Below are 15379 nucleotides of genomic sequence, written 5' to 3'. Positions count from 1 at the left end.
TCGCGCATGGTTTGCCACGCATTAAACTTTACGCGGCCTATAACAAATGTTTGCGCACGTTCACATGGCACAACACATGCAAAAATATGTAGAAAGGAAGATCCGCAGAACACAACAGGTTGAGGTAAAAAAGGCTAATGAGTTTATTCGAAAAAATCCAGAGACAGTGCAATAAAATCACAGGATCAACTTACGCGTATCGGGCCTACCATCTGCCCTTAGTCGTAGTTAAAAGTGAACCTGTACAGGAGGGAGTTTATATGTGGCCGGGGGAGAGAAGACTCCACCCCCGGAAACACACAAGCTGCCCCTTAAAGAGACATACATCCCAGCATTTGCAATACAGAAAATACAATAATAACATCAAAAGTATTATATAAAAGATGTAAAAAAGCGTTACCACTGAAAAACTACAAGGTTAAGTGTTGGCAGAAAGAAGAGAGGAGAGAAGATGGCAACAACAGTTTACATAAATTGGAGACTAGATACAATATGTTGTCAAAAAGAGAAACAAAGGGATTTCAATATGTGTAGACTAAGCTCAGATCCCATCTCTTGTTAAGGCCCTGTGGTGTACGAGTGCCTAGCCTGTGGATCCAAAAAGCTTCACGTTTTAAAAGTAATCTTTGCAGATCGCATCCCCTAACCGGACAAACCACTCGTTCCACCCCCTGAAAAACAAAGGAAGATAGATCCCTCCCGTGTACAGTCTCAAAGTGTTTAGAAACTGCAGATTTGCGAAATGTATTCCAGTTGGGAGGAGCTCCGCATCTTTGGGGACGACAACCCCTTTGCCTCCTATATTATCTGGTACGGGAGGTTTATAGATGACTTACTTTTGGTGTGGGGGGGGTCCCCCCGCCCTCCTCGAGTTCCTGATTTACGTCAACCATAATCACCTTAACTTAAAATTTACCATGAGTTCAGATCCAGTTAAAATTGACTATTTGGATCTCACTCTCATGGGGGATCCCTTATCGCATTTAGTCTCCACTCGCACCTTTCGGAAACCCACAGCTGGTAATTCCATTTTACTTGCCAATTCATGCCATCCCAGACACACCATAATTGCCATCCCCACAGGGGAATTTATTAGGGCTGCGCGTAACTGTTCAAATCCTATTGATCTTGAACAAGAATGCAACTTAGGGGAAAGTAGACTTAAGCAAAGAGGCTACACTAAAAGACAGCTGGCTGTGGGACGTCAGAAGGGGACCAAGAGACCACGTTCAGATTTATTGAAAAACAGAGCGAAGAGTGAGGTCGGAGATAATCAGGTTACTTTTGTCACCGGTTACAGCCTTGACTTCAATAAGATTACAAATATTATTAAAAAATATATCCCTGTGCTGTACCCGGATACAGAACTTAAAACCATCCTTGATAGAGGGTGCCGTTTCTCTGCCAGGAAGGCCCGCACTTTAGGGTCCATTCTCTCGCCCAGTCTTTTTCGGTCTCCCTCCTCTCTCCGCACCCCCACTTGGCTAGCCACAGTAGGTTCTTACCCCTGTGGATTCCCCACCTGTAACTACTGTCAGTGTCACAAGAGAGGCAATACAGTCTTCTCTTTTGCACACAATAAAAATTTCCCCATCAAACAATATGTGAATTGCAACACGAAATACACGATCTATGTTATCTCCTGTACGACATGCTGTATACAATATGTGGGATGTACCACACGTCACCTCAGAGCCCGCATAGCAGAACATTACTGTGGTACCAACTGGAATACATTTTGCAAATCTGCAGTTTCTAAACACTTTGAGACTGTACACGGGAGGCATCTATCTTCCTTTGTTTTTCAGGGGGTGGAACGAGTGGTTTGTCCGGTTAGGGGATGCAATCTGCAAAGATTACTTTTAAAACGTGAAGCTTTTTGGATCCACAGGCTCGTACACCACAGGGCCTTAACAAGAGATGGGATCTGAGCTTAGTCTACACATATTGAAATCCCTTTGTTTCTCTTTTTGACAACATATTGTATCTAGTCTCCAATTTATGTAAACTGTTGTTGCCGTCTTCTCTCCTCTCTTCTTTCTGCCAACACTTAACCTTGTAGTCTTTCAGTGGTAACGCTTTTTTACATCTTTTATATAATACTTTTGATGTTATTATTGTATTTTCTGTATTGCAAATGCTGGGATGTATGTCTCTTTAAGGGGCAGCTTGTGTGTTTCCAGGGGTGGAGTCTTCTCTCCCCCGGCCACATATAAACTCCCTCCTGTACAGGTTCACTTTTAACTACGACTAAGGGCAGATGGTAGGCCCGATACGCGTCAGTTGATCCTGTGATTTTATTGCACTGTCTGTGGATTTTTTCGAATAAACTCATTAGCCTTTTTTACCTCAACCTGTTGTGTTCTGCGGATCTTCCTTTCTACATTTGTCCTGCTATGGTCTGGCTTGCCTGATCCTGCACCAATTGGTATGATGGTTGGGGGTAGAGCGTCATGAACTTTCCCATTGCACATGCAAAAATATGCATTGCACCACGTGAACATGCACAAATGTTTGTTATAGCGCGCATAAAGTTTTATGCGAAGCATAGCGCGGCCGTGCTATGAGTTAGCGCGGCCGCGCTATGAGTTAGCGCGGCTTTGTGATTCAAGGCTTAAGAGAGAGAGTGATTGAGACTGCCACTCTATGAACTAAATGAACACTGATTTATATATTATTTCCATTACAGGCAAACCGGTCATGATAATTACAGAGTTCATGGAAAATGGGTCACTGGATTCATTTTTAAAGGTAAGTTGAATATATTGACATAGATTGTAAAACACACAGACATGGCAACGACTTTCCTCCTCCCAGAGCAGATGGCTTGGTGTAGGTGCAGACACAACAGCCCCCGGGAATTCTGGGAAAAGTACTCTCTGTAACTAAACTTCTGTCAGGCTGCAATAGCATATATTATCACTGGTTACTTACTGAAGCCTTATATTCACTAAGGTAACACCAGCTCACAGGCAGATCAGTGCTTTATGAGGCCTGGAACCCACTACAAAACGCTATCACTAATCGCAATTTCTAGCGTTTTGTATGAGCAGATTGTAAGCGATTTCATGAGCGTTTTAGGGAGCGATTGTAGAAAGTGTAATCAATTTGCCAGCGGTTGTGTAGCGATTAGCGTTTTAATGTCTGATTGATCCTTTCAATTATTTTTAATTTTGTTACAGTGTACATTAACTTTAAAACGCTAGCAAAATCGATCCGTGCAAGTTTTTATGAGCAATTACGCCAGTGGTTATATACTTTACATTGAAGCGCAAACGCTAACAAAATGCTGCATGTCCTGCGTTTGCGATTTTGCTAGTCGCAATTGCTTCTGTGGAATTTGCACCATCCATTTACATTGGCAGAGCGTTTGGGGAAATCGCTAGCGATTTCTCACGCTCCCTAAATGCTCAAAAAATCGCTCTAGTGGGTTCCAGCCCTGAAACAGCATTGCTCACTATATGCCTTGAATGGCCAAATGTTCCTTTTATTTTTTTTCTTTTGTATTGAGCATTTTGTACAAAGTACTCATTAGGCCTTGGTTGGTGCCTTCCTGATGTACAAAGAGGTACTGCTGCAATCAGAATGAGTATATTATCCCCTTTCTTGATGCCTCCTCCCTAACAGCACTAGGGTTGATTGGAACAGCTGAATTCCAATTTGGCTGAACTGTCCGTAGGCAAATACAGAATTTTGTGTTCTAATTTTCGTGTTCAGAAGACATTTTCTATTAAAGTCAATGGTGCAGATTTCTGCAGTTAATAGCAAAGCTCCCATACATCCTATCATTACCAAATTTGCCATACATGTTAGGGGGATCAATAGGAGCATGAGCATTTTTTGAGAAAAGTCCATGTAGTTTTTGAGAAAAACGATTTTTCATAGTAAAAATGGTAACTGTTTGAACTGGTTAAAATGGCAATTTGCTGCAGTACAATGTACAGCATTCTGAGTTCTGAGTTGTGTATACACATTGTTTACATTGGATAAAATATTCTTGTTCTAAAAGCCAATTTTCACTTTCCTATCCATTGTGTTAACACTGTGTTTGCTAAACATTATTGAACGCTGTGCTCGGAACAGAATAATTTCCAATTTTTGCAATTTTACTTGGAACAGCCAAATTCCGATGCAATCAGAACAGTTCCGATGCAAATCAGAGCTGTTCCAATTTTGAGAGCTCATCCCTAAACAGCACATAACAATCAGTAAGCATCTTCTTCTTCTTCTTTTTTTTTTTTTTTTTACTCTGAAATGGCCAATCAGTGGCAAACAAAACACATGATTAGCATAGCTCTCAACTATCCTTTTTTTCAGAAGCACAGCCCCTCTTTGGGAGTCAAATCCCTCTGTCCATCTTTCTTCCTCATCTGTCACTCTTCAAAGGGGTTCTTTCGCAAATGAGGAAAAAAAAAAAGTGGTTTATGCATAAGCTATTAAACATCCTTCTAAAACAGTGTAAAAAGTTAAAAAAAATGAATGGTTTCATCAATACAACATGTAATGTAACACAGTGACGGATGACGGACTGGGAGGCTAATCCATTTGTTAGGGGTGGTTTTCTTCTTTACTTTCTTTCACAACCAAAACTCCTGCCTAAGTAGTTTTCAGTGGTATAACCCACTTCTACCAGGAATCGCAGTTATAGCCCTACAGCTTAGCTCTGCTGAGCTGCTAAATATGTGTTTACTTTGTTGCTAGGCAACCAGAGGCCGGTGCAGAGACTCGAATGTGAGAAGAGTCATAAGCTGTTGGGTGAATCAGTCCAATCTACACCATATGATTCTTTGTCAGATTCAATTCAATTTGATTTGATTCATTGATTTGATTTGATTTAATCTGACATGTCTGATCCATGATTCGATTCAATTTGAATCAATCAATGAATCAAATCAAATTGAATCGAATCTGACAAAGAGGTTTTTTAATACTTTATGCATAAACCACTTTTTATTTTTTTCCTCATTCGCGAAAGAACCCCTTTAAGGACTGATGCACAGTTCTAAGTAAACATAAGTGTTTTTCTATTGAAAAAATGTGTTTGGTTAGTTCTAAACTTTATCCTCGTCATTTCTTATATATGTCTTATTTTAAAATGTTAAAATGAAGGAAAACTACTGATGATAAAAGGGACCAGTGGAGGTTAAATGATAAAACTACAGGTTTTGTGTCGTGAATGATGAGAGGTGTGGTGGGGGCGTGGTTAGAGGTGTGGCAGGGGCGTGTCTTAAAGTTTCTCTTTTACTTATCTCTAAAAGTTGGGAGGTATATAGACTGCTCATTGTAGAGGCACACAAAGGCTCTGATTGATCTCAACAACTACTAGTCAGGGCATAACCCAGAAGCACACTTTGCCCATTAGCTGTAGCCAATCAGTATGTTGGTTTACATTGCAATATAGGAATAAATAACTGCTGATTGATTGACCTGCCCGGGATGTGGTCACAATGCTCATTATGAATGCATCATCACTGATAATTAACCATTTCAGCCTGCGGGTATTTTTCACCTTATGGACGATAGGAATTTTCCCATTTCAGCGCTCCTCCCTTTCATTCCCCAATAACTTTATCACTACTTATCACAAAGAAATGATCTACAGTATACCTTGTATAGGCAATTAGGCTTTCTTTGGGTGGTACATTATGTTGAGAATTATTTTATTCTAAATGCATTTTAAAGGGAATAATTAAGAAAAAAAATGGAAAAAAAAATAATTATTTTTCAGTATACCACATGCTATCATAATTAAAATCCACACATTGTATTTGCCCATTTGTCCCGGGTTAATGCAACGTTAAAATTATATCCCTAGTATATTGTATTGTGACAATATTTTACTTGGAAATAAAGGTACATTTTTTCAGTTTTACATCTATCACTAATTGTTAGCCCATAAATGTATAATAATATGCCCTCTTGACATACATATTATTATTATTTTTTTCTATTCCCTAAAGTCAGTAGGTGTAATTGTACTATTTGGCCATAAGATGCCCCCACTGAGCAAATCCTATTAGCGTATAAGTACGCTACATAGGAAACAATGTGATGCTGCATTGTAACTACGGAAGTGACGCAGGCTTCAATGGAAGCCTGCGATCATGGTGGCCTGTGGGGAGAGTAATGAATGAGAACTTTGTGGCAGAAAGTGGTGGAAATCGGCGGCGGAAGGAAGTGCGGTGGCTCTATTTAGGAATAAACACTGTTTTTGAACAAAAACAGTGTTTATTTTTGGAGGACATGTACGGATTGGCACAGGGGACTTTTATCCCCTGCAGCCAATCCCTACTGCTACCAGCAACATCGTAAGCACCAACAAAGCACCCCAAACTGCAGGGACATGACTAGCGCGTTCCTGCGGCTGTAGCAGCTGCCACTGTGGATGTGAGGCTCACGTCCGCGCGACATAAATGGTTAAAGAAGCAAATAGCTTGAATGCCATATACAAAGATAACAAAGTTACCTTGAGAAACAATAGACTTTGCTTAAGAAATCTTGCACATCTTTCTTGGCACATCAATAGGTATAGAAGAAACACCTTCTGTGTGGTCACCTAAATTGAGAGCGAGGCATGCTAACTTTTCAGTGGCAGCAATAGCAGTATAGAATGGTTTTTCAAAACAGATAACGCACACACTGTATTTTTCAGGTCATTTCAGGTTAATATTTAGAGTGAACACCGGTGTCCCCTATTGTCAGCAGCCCTCCTTCAGCGATTCGCCAAGCTAGGTAACAGGATCGCTATTGCAGTTCCTTTTGCAATCTACAATGGGACCTCTTGCTCTGCTTTCCAGAGGGCAAACCCAGGATGTTCAAGGGGGGATTCCTGAAAGGTCTCTCTCAGCCACGCACAATATAATAATATGGTAGGACATTAGACTTTGACTATGGTAGGGATTAAATTGTGAGCTCCTCTGAAGGCAGTCAGTGACACGACTATGTACTCTGTAAAGTGCTGCAGAAGATGTCAGTGCTATATAAATACATAATAATAATTTTAGTCACAATTTGCCAGAGGTATGAATACTTATGGGCAGCACTGTAAATACACAATTGTCTTTAGAATGTTGAATTTTGCATTTTTTTAAGGGAGTAGAAGAGTGGTAGAGAGCGAACACAGTGAATCCAGCGCAGGAGATTTGGGCACAGCCGGCGCCACCATAGACCATAATAGGAATTACGGCTATACCAGCGCACAGGGAGTAACTTCGGCGCCGTCAGAAGACTGAGCTGAGGTTGCTATTGAAACACAATAATTCGGCTTCCAGCAATTGCTGGAAGCCAAATTATTTCATTCCCCACCATCCATGGCGGCCTGGAGGGGGAATAGTATTTAACACGGCAGGGACTTGTGCAGCAGCAGGATCAGCCATATACCGGCTGTATCCTGCGCCCAAGTCTCCCGCGCCTATTCCTCTCATACGTGTAGAGAGCTGGTGAGACAGACAGGACAGTGGGAGAGTGACATAAACAGGAGTGGGGGACAAGTAGAGAGAGGAAAGCGAGAGACAGTTGAAAGGGGAAGAGACATGAGTGAGTCTGTGTGTCTGTTGGAAAGAAGAGTGGGGGGAAGAGGGAGAGGAGAGGGGAATAATGAGAACCAGGAATGGGTAGACAGAGAGCTACACACAAGACAGACCAAGGGGGGATTCTGGACACCAGTAACCCCCCCCCCCCCCTACAATTGCCTACAGTATGATAGGGGGGGCTGAGCTGCTTGGCAGTCAGCTGAGCAGCCCATCTGTGCACCGATCAGGGATAAACTGTCACCTGAAGCAATCATGAAAGCTCCTTTTTGTGTGATATTTATTTAAACTGTATAGTTAGCTTCATTTCTGATTGGCTGTCCTCATCAGCGGATTGTTGCATACAGATAGCTTCACTGCTAATCATATACTGTAGGCGAAAGGCAGATCTCAGTCTTAATGAGGAAGAATGATATTTTCGGAGGGAAAGCTGAGCAGAAGCTGCTACATCATCATCACTGGCAGAGCTTCCACTAATGCAAAGTACGCCCAAAATGAGGGTTTAATTGCACTCCTATTTATAATACAATCCGGTTCTAGGATTTGCATTTTAAAAGATGGGTGACCCTTTTCCATTTTTAAGCCACGTCCCTCATGGATCGCTGATCACAGCTGCATAAAATTTGCATTGTATATGTAAACTTCTTATCTGCTTGCTGGTTAAATGCATTATTCTATAAATAAAATAAGAGCATTTGGAAAGCTGAGTAGAAATACTTCTAAACAATTCTTCACTCAAACGCTGTGAATATACAGTATGGTGCGGGAAATCTTCAGCAAGAGAAATACAGAGTACTGTTGTTGGGCACATCCAGTGCCCATATTTACTGCTGTAGCTGCTAATCGCTGCTTTACATGGCCTTGAGTGGCTGTATAGCTGCTCGCCGGGAGCAGTAGTGCACCAGGGCTTGACTACACTGCAGCCACACTCTGGGCTTTGGAAGGTGATTAATGCTAGGCATAGATAGGAGATGGTTCATGTTAGGAGTGGGTGGGGGGAGGTTAGTGTTAGGCATATATTTGAGATGGTTTGTGTTAGGAGTGGGTGAGGGTGGTAAGTGCTAGGCATAGATACTGTAGTTTATTGCTCATGTTAGGAGTAAGTAGGGGTGGTTAGTGCTAGGCATAGATAGTACAGGGTTCGTATTAGGAGCAGGCATGAGCTTCCGAATTCCGCGGAAGATAATTTTCTGAAATTCCACCGGAATTGGGTGTTTCGCATTGTACCGCGGAACGCGGAAATTACAAAACGGTAGTCGGAATATGCGGAACACCGTGAATTCGGAATCGGAATTTTTTGACCAATCAGGAGATGCGGAATTAGTTGACCAATCATGATCAGCTGGTGAAATCACTTGCAAATGCTTGCTGATGCTGACGTCACTCCTCCTGTCCTGGTAACTCTCTTCACTATCGCCGTCCACATGCACTCAGGGACTCCTGGCTGGAAATGACATCTGTGAACTTCTGCCTGGGCGCCACCCAATCACTCCGCATTACAAAAGAAACGGATTCCCGCAAAAAATGAAAGTACGTTTTTTTAGCCAAATTTAAAAAGTAAAAATCAACTTTATTAACAATAGACTATTATCAACAGTATTGATGATCATCTTAAATTTCAGATACAAAAACAATGTTTCAAATGAGCGACAGAGTAATTTCTCCGAAATTTACGGAAATCCATTAAAAAATTACGGAAAATGTAACCGGCGGAATTACGCGGAATTACGCCGGAATGTAGTGGAATTACGCCGGAATTTCGTTATGACGGCATGCGGAATTACCGCGGAATCGGAAATGGGCTCTTCCGACCATGCCTGATTAGGAGTGGGTGAGGGTGGTTAGTGGTTAGTGCTAGGCATAGATAGTAGGAAGCAGTTCCCCAAAATACACGAAACCTGACAGCGGATCACCCAAAATACACGTAACACCCAAAATACATGTAATCTGGCAGCAGTGGTCCCCCAAACATACTTAATCTGGCAGCATTCCCCAAAATACAAGAAATCTATCAGCAGCCGTTCCCCTAACATACACATAATCTGGCAGCGGTTCCCCAAAATACACTTAATCTGTTAACAGTGGTTCCCCAAAAATGCAGATAATCTGACAGCAGTTCCCCCAAAATAGGTACCCCCAGCATAGGTAGCCAGGTCTACAGGTGTCCGTAATATAAGAAGCTATGAGTATAGTTGTCCCCAGAATAGGTAGCCAGGTGTATAATGTCCCCAGAATAGGTAGCCAGGTGTATAGATGTCCACAGAATAGGTGGTCAGGTGTATATGTTCCATAAGTAGCCAGGTGTGTAGTAGTCCCCAGTATATGTAGCCAGGTGTATAGCTGTCCCCAGTATATGTAGCCAGGGGGTATATGTGCCCAGTATATATAGGCAGGGGTATATATTCTCAGTATATATAGCCAGGGGATATGTACCCAGTATATGTAGCCAGGGGGATATGTGCCCAGTATATGTAGTCAGGGGTGTATGTGCCTAGTATATGTAGCCAGGGGTATATGTGCCCAGTATATGTAGTCAGGGGTATATGTGTCCAGTATATGTAGTCAGTGGTATATGTGCCCAGTATATGTAGTCAGGGGTATATGTGCCCAGTATATGTAGCTAGGTGTATAGCTGTCCCCAGTATATGTAGCCTGGGGGTATATGTGCCCAGTATATATAGGCAGGGGTATATGTCCTCAGTATATATAGCCAGGGGATATGTGCCCAGTATATTTAGGCAGGGGTATATGTGCCCAGTATATGTAGTCAGAGGTATATGTCCCCAGTATATGTAGCCAGGGGTATATGTGCCCAGTATATGTAGCCAGGGGGATATGTGCCCAGTATATGCAGTCAGGGGTATATGTGCCCAGTATATGTAGTCAGGAGTATATGTGCCCAGTATATGTAGCCAGGGGTATATGCCCCTCCTCTACCTGAATTATAAACCAGGCACAATTTTGCATACTTTACCTAAATAAAGGGAAGCATTGATCTTGGTAATAGTGATCATAACATGATCTCTGTTTATCTGAGCTAAAAAGAAAAATTTTGTCCAAGCAGTAAAAACGAAAACATTTGGCTTTAGAAGAGCTCATTTTGACTTCTGTACCTCAGTGTATAGACTGGGAGGAAGGGTTTTCAAAGAAGTCAACATTAGAGAAACGTTTCAGTCAAATTTTTTCCTGTGGGCAGCAAGTATAAAAGACTGAAAACAAGACCCGTGTGGTTCATTTCAAAGGTTAACAAGCAACAAATAGTAAGAAGAAAGAATGTAGGAAATACACAAAGATTCTGTTTCATCATTTAATGATTTGTGTAAAATGTGCAATAATAAGAATGAACGGAGCGCTATTTTCTTTTGAGATTGTTGAATAGAATGTTGTGTATCTGTTCCTTTAAAGAGAACCCGAGGTGGCTTGTAAGAATGCTATTAGCACACAGAAGCTGGGTCTGCATATAATGTCCAGCCTCTGTTGCTATACAGTGCCCCCCCAGGCCCCCCCTGCGCTCTGCTGTGCCCCCATAAATCAAACGCCATGCTAGCGACACACAGCGTGTCACCAGCAGGCTGTTTACATCTGCCCGATCACTCTCGCCGCACCCCCGCCTCCTTTATGTCGCCGCTCCCAACCCGCGTCCCTTCCCTCCAATCAGCGGAGTGGGCATTATATGCAGGCCCAGCCTCTGTGTGCTAATAGCATTCTTACAAGCCACCTCTGGTTCTCTTTAAGGACTAGCTCACATTGGGGCACTTTCAGGGGGTTTCAGCGCATGATGATCGCAAAGCAATGTGTTGATCAATGTAAACCTATGTGAGCATTCTCACTGCAGCGTCGTGATTTGTGTAAGATCGCTAACGCATTGCGTGCAGCATTTTCTGAGCAATCAAAGTAATGGTTCAAAATCTTCCCCTCCATCTAAATCACATAAGAAATCGCATTGCAAAATCACAATTTCTAAATGATTGAGACTGTGTCTTGCATTGTGAACTGGGCCTAATGGAGAACACTGGGAAACCTTAAATGTAAAGATTCCCATAGTTCAGTGGTTCTTAAACGTTCTCTGGTGAAGACACCCTCGTTGACTTTACATTTATTTCAAGGCAAAAACAACTACTAAAATGCTGTTATGAACTAACAACAGTTAGTATTTGTTCTGGTATAGGTTACAGTGCCTTGATTTGAGCTCTTCTGAGAACAATTGGTGCCATGACTATGTACTCTGTAAAGTGCTTCTAAAGTACAAGACTGTAAATAAATACTATGGCAATTTAGGGTAAACATAGGCTTCAGTGCTGAAGATGGCACTGCACAGAGATCGGTGGTAGGGATTAGATTGTGAGCTCCTCTGAGGATAATCAGTGACATGACTATGTTCTCTCTAAAGTGCTTCAAGAGATGTAAGTGCTATACAAATACATAATATTATCCTTCTATACCGCTGTGCTATCTCAGTAGAATCAAACAGTTATATATAAAAGATCCTGCAGCTACCAGTGCTCATTAAACAGTTGACCGTCACCAAGAAAAAACTGAGAATGTTAAATCTCTGTAGTAATAACTTTTAATGATAGCCTTCAAAAGCCAAAATGCCATTGGATGACAGCCAGCCATGTGATGCACTAAGCATGTTGGGAATGGTAGTTTAAATGAGAAATGTCAGCATAATTGTACTAATATACTGGCTGCAAGGGGTCTATTTGCCAGGCGCCGGTCACATGGTGTGGGCGAAAGTATACACTACGTGTATTGGGGCTTGTAGTCAAAAGCAAGCCACCCTGTGTAAAAACGCAAGTTCCGCATTAATATGCGGAAAGGCATATCGCTGGAAAACGTCATGGAGCTTGTAGTCAGAGTACAAGCTAAACCAATATGCTACAATGTAAGAACAGATAACTGCAGGCAAGAAACAATTGAAGAGTGAAGAAAGAGTAGAGTGAAGAGGTATAGAGTAGAGCAGAGTAACAAAGAGAATAGAAGGGTAAAGAAGAGCAGAATAGAGTACCAAAGTAGAATAGAGTAAAAAGCAGAGTAAAAAAAGAAATAGTGCAATGTAGAGTTGATAATGGAAGAGAAGAGTAGAAAAGTGTTTATAAAAGAAGGGTAGAGTACAGTAATGTTGAGTAAAGTAAAGAAGAGTGACATAAAGCAGAGAAGGGAAGAGTAAATCAGAGAAAGGATGAAAAGAGGAGAGAAGATAAGAGAGCAGCAGAGAAGATACGAGTCGAGCAGAGAAGATAAGAGTGGTGCAGAGAAGAAAAGAGTGGTGCAGAGAAGATAAGATGAGTGGTGCAGAGAATGGAAGAGTAGAGCAGAGAAGATAAGAGTAGAGCACAGAAAAGCAGAGTAGAGTACTTTCAACCATATTGGGTGGCTCATGCTAAGAGATAATTTCTGGTAACTGAGTTTTCTTTAAGTGGTAATTGGGGGATCTTTAGTTGACCTCGTATTGTGTGCGCGATGTTGTACTTGAAATGTTCCCGAAGTAATACTGAAATGAATATCTAACCCCAGCACATGTCTAATCAGATGATGGTTATGACTGATGCTTAACCTCCCTGTTCCTGGGAGCCTCTCACACTGCATGAACAAAACCTCATGTGTCATCTCTGACGCCACAGCCGACACCCACAACCTGACTCCAGAGGAAGGGAGGTTTACGATTTGTTTTAATTTTTAGCTCAGGTGTACTTTAATAGAAAACAAAGTATTCTAAGATATGACGTTGTTCTTGTTACTTTGTCCTGCGTTTTGTCAAGGCTTCTTGTAGCACGGCCTTGTAAGCCTATTTATAGAAATTATTTATTCATCGTATAAGTTTACTGTATTCACAAGCGGTTATTTTTTATTGTATAAAGGCTCCATAGAAAGAGGTCAATTCAGTAATACCATCTTCAAGGATATTTCTCAACCTTCTCTGAAATTAATGTATTATACTAACTACTAGACAAACATGTGCTGCTCATTGTCTTTGCCTCAGCCTTGAGTGGAGTACGCAGAACAAGAAGTCTCTTCTTTTCATTTCCGTCAGTCTCTCAGAGATGCTTGAGGCCATGGTTCAGTTTTGAGGGAGACATTTATTAATTAGAGAGCTTGTTCATAATCAGGCCTGCATTGACACGGGGCAACTGACCATCTACAAGCCTGCTATACAGACACTCTATATCTCGGAGTAGTGTATACTGTTCCATGGAGAGAAAATGAGGGATGATGAGGTGACATGAGATAAATTGCCTTCTACAGTGGGTGGGGTAAGCGGTAGAGCAATGTGATTGCCTGTTGTTCATTGTTAGTAACGTGCTTGTGTCCATTTCTGTCCACTATTCAGCATCTGTAACATTGATGAGTTGCTGAAAAGTGGACAGAAGCCTGCTAGTGTGCTCAGGCCCTTAGAGATCTGGTGTACTGGATCTCTAAATAACGTTGTGGGACACCTATAGACACATGCTAGATTCTCATTTTTGATGGCGCCAAAGAACAGACTAAGCCAAGTCCCCTGTAGCACGTATACAAGGCTTAAAGGACAACTGTAGTGAGAAGTATATAGAGGCGGCCATATTTATTTCCTTTGAAACAATACCAGTTGCCTGGCAGCCCTACTGATCTATTTGGCTCCTGTGGTGTTTGAATCAGACCAGAAACAAGCATGCAGCTAATCAATGTCAGAAAAACCTCATCTGCTGCATGCTTGTTCAGGGTCTATGGCTGAAAGTATTAGAAGCAGAGGATCAACAGGGCTACCAGTCAACTTGTGTTGCTTAAAAGAAAATAATTATGGCAGCCTTCATATACCCCTCACTACAGTTGTCCTTCAAGTGAAATAGCAGCTGTAAGAGTGGATGGTGTGCCGCACCCAAAGTGGTAAACAATGGTAAACAACCCCCCCTGAATTACTATATTTTGGTGGGCCCCATGGATTTAAAAATTAATTGTCTGGCCCCACTACATGGAGTTTTAGAAGGGAAGGGGCATGGGTGAGCTGACGATCACAACCCCACTCATTCATGTGAGACAGGGCATAGCTAGCCTGCCATTCAAAATGTGTTCCATACTGGTTTATGGAAGAGGGTAGCATGGCCAATGGGGGAGCAAAGGCTAGCCAAACAGCTTTTCCAGGCTGCCAGGGAGCTGACCTGTCATTGGGAACTATAAGGGCCCACAGTGGTCACATGACTGCCACTGCCTCTATTGAAATAAATTAATTTATAGGGTGGGTTCTTACATTACATGATTGCCAATAGCATAGTGGGAGGGGAATGGGGGTGTATAGATAATACAATGACTTGAAGAACCGGGGCGTAAGAGTAAGCCAGTGTTTGGTGCTCCCATTGAGCAGTATCATGTACTTTTGTAGCGAGTAAATCAAGTGACCTTGATGGAACACACACAAGAAGAGTAGGAGCCAAATATAGTGTAGTCAATAGTGTGAAGTGGATAATGAGACAAATAAAAGGAGGATGCTCACAAACCAGGGTTACATAATAGCAACCACCATTAGGACATGTGGGGAACACCTAAAGGCACTCAGCACGTTTAACCTTTTGCTAATCAGGCACATTATTGACCTGAGGAAGTGGGATTTAACCCACAAAACGCGTTGTCTTTTCTATACATTTTTTTTTTAAATACAGGCTTAAACCTTCATCATTGTGTAAGCAATCCTTTCCTCTATCCTTTTCACTATTGTAATTGTGTATACACATTGGGCGCCACTCCTCCCCCCGTACCATGGCATGTTCCTCTATATTTTATCCATCAGCTACAATATCACTGGATGCATATGAGGTCCACAACGGGTCGCACAGCTATGCTTGGACTTTGGATAATGGACTGTAAAGATCTGTCTC

General features: G+C 41.9%; 1 protein-coding gene across 2 annotated transcripts in view; it reads left to right on the top strand.

Moving 5' to 3' along the window:
• Window positions 1–15379, top strand: part of LOC137571380 (ephrin type-A receptor 3-like) — a 356736-nt gene that overhangs the window by 293848 nt on the left and 47509 nt on the right. For both annotated transcript variants that reach the window (XM_068280382.1, XM_068280383.1), the window contains one exon: window positions 2690–2751. In XM_068280382.1, coding sequence (XP_068136483.1) covers window positions 2690–2751 — 62 coding nt within the window. The remainder of the gene's footprint in view (window positions 1–2689; window positions 2752–15379) is intronic.

The sequence above is a fragment of the Hyperolius riggenbachi genome, chromosome 4, assembly GCF_040937935.1.
Source record: "Hyperolius riggenbachi isolate aHypRig1 chromosome 4, aHypRig1.pri, whole genome shotgun sequence".
NCBI lineage: Eukaryota > Metazoa > Chordata > Amphibia > Anura > Hyperoliidae > Hyperolius > Hyperolius riggenbachi.
This window is presented reverse-complemented; position numbering and strand designations above follow the sequence as displayed.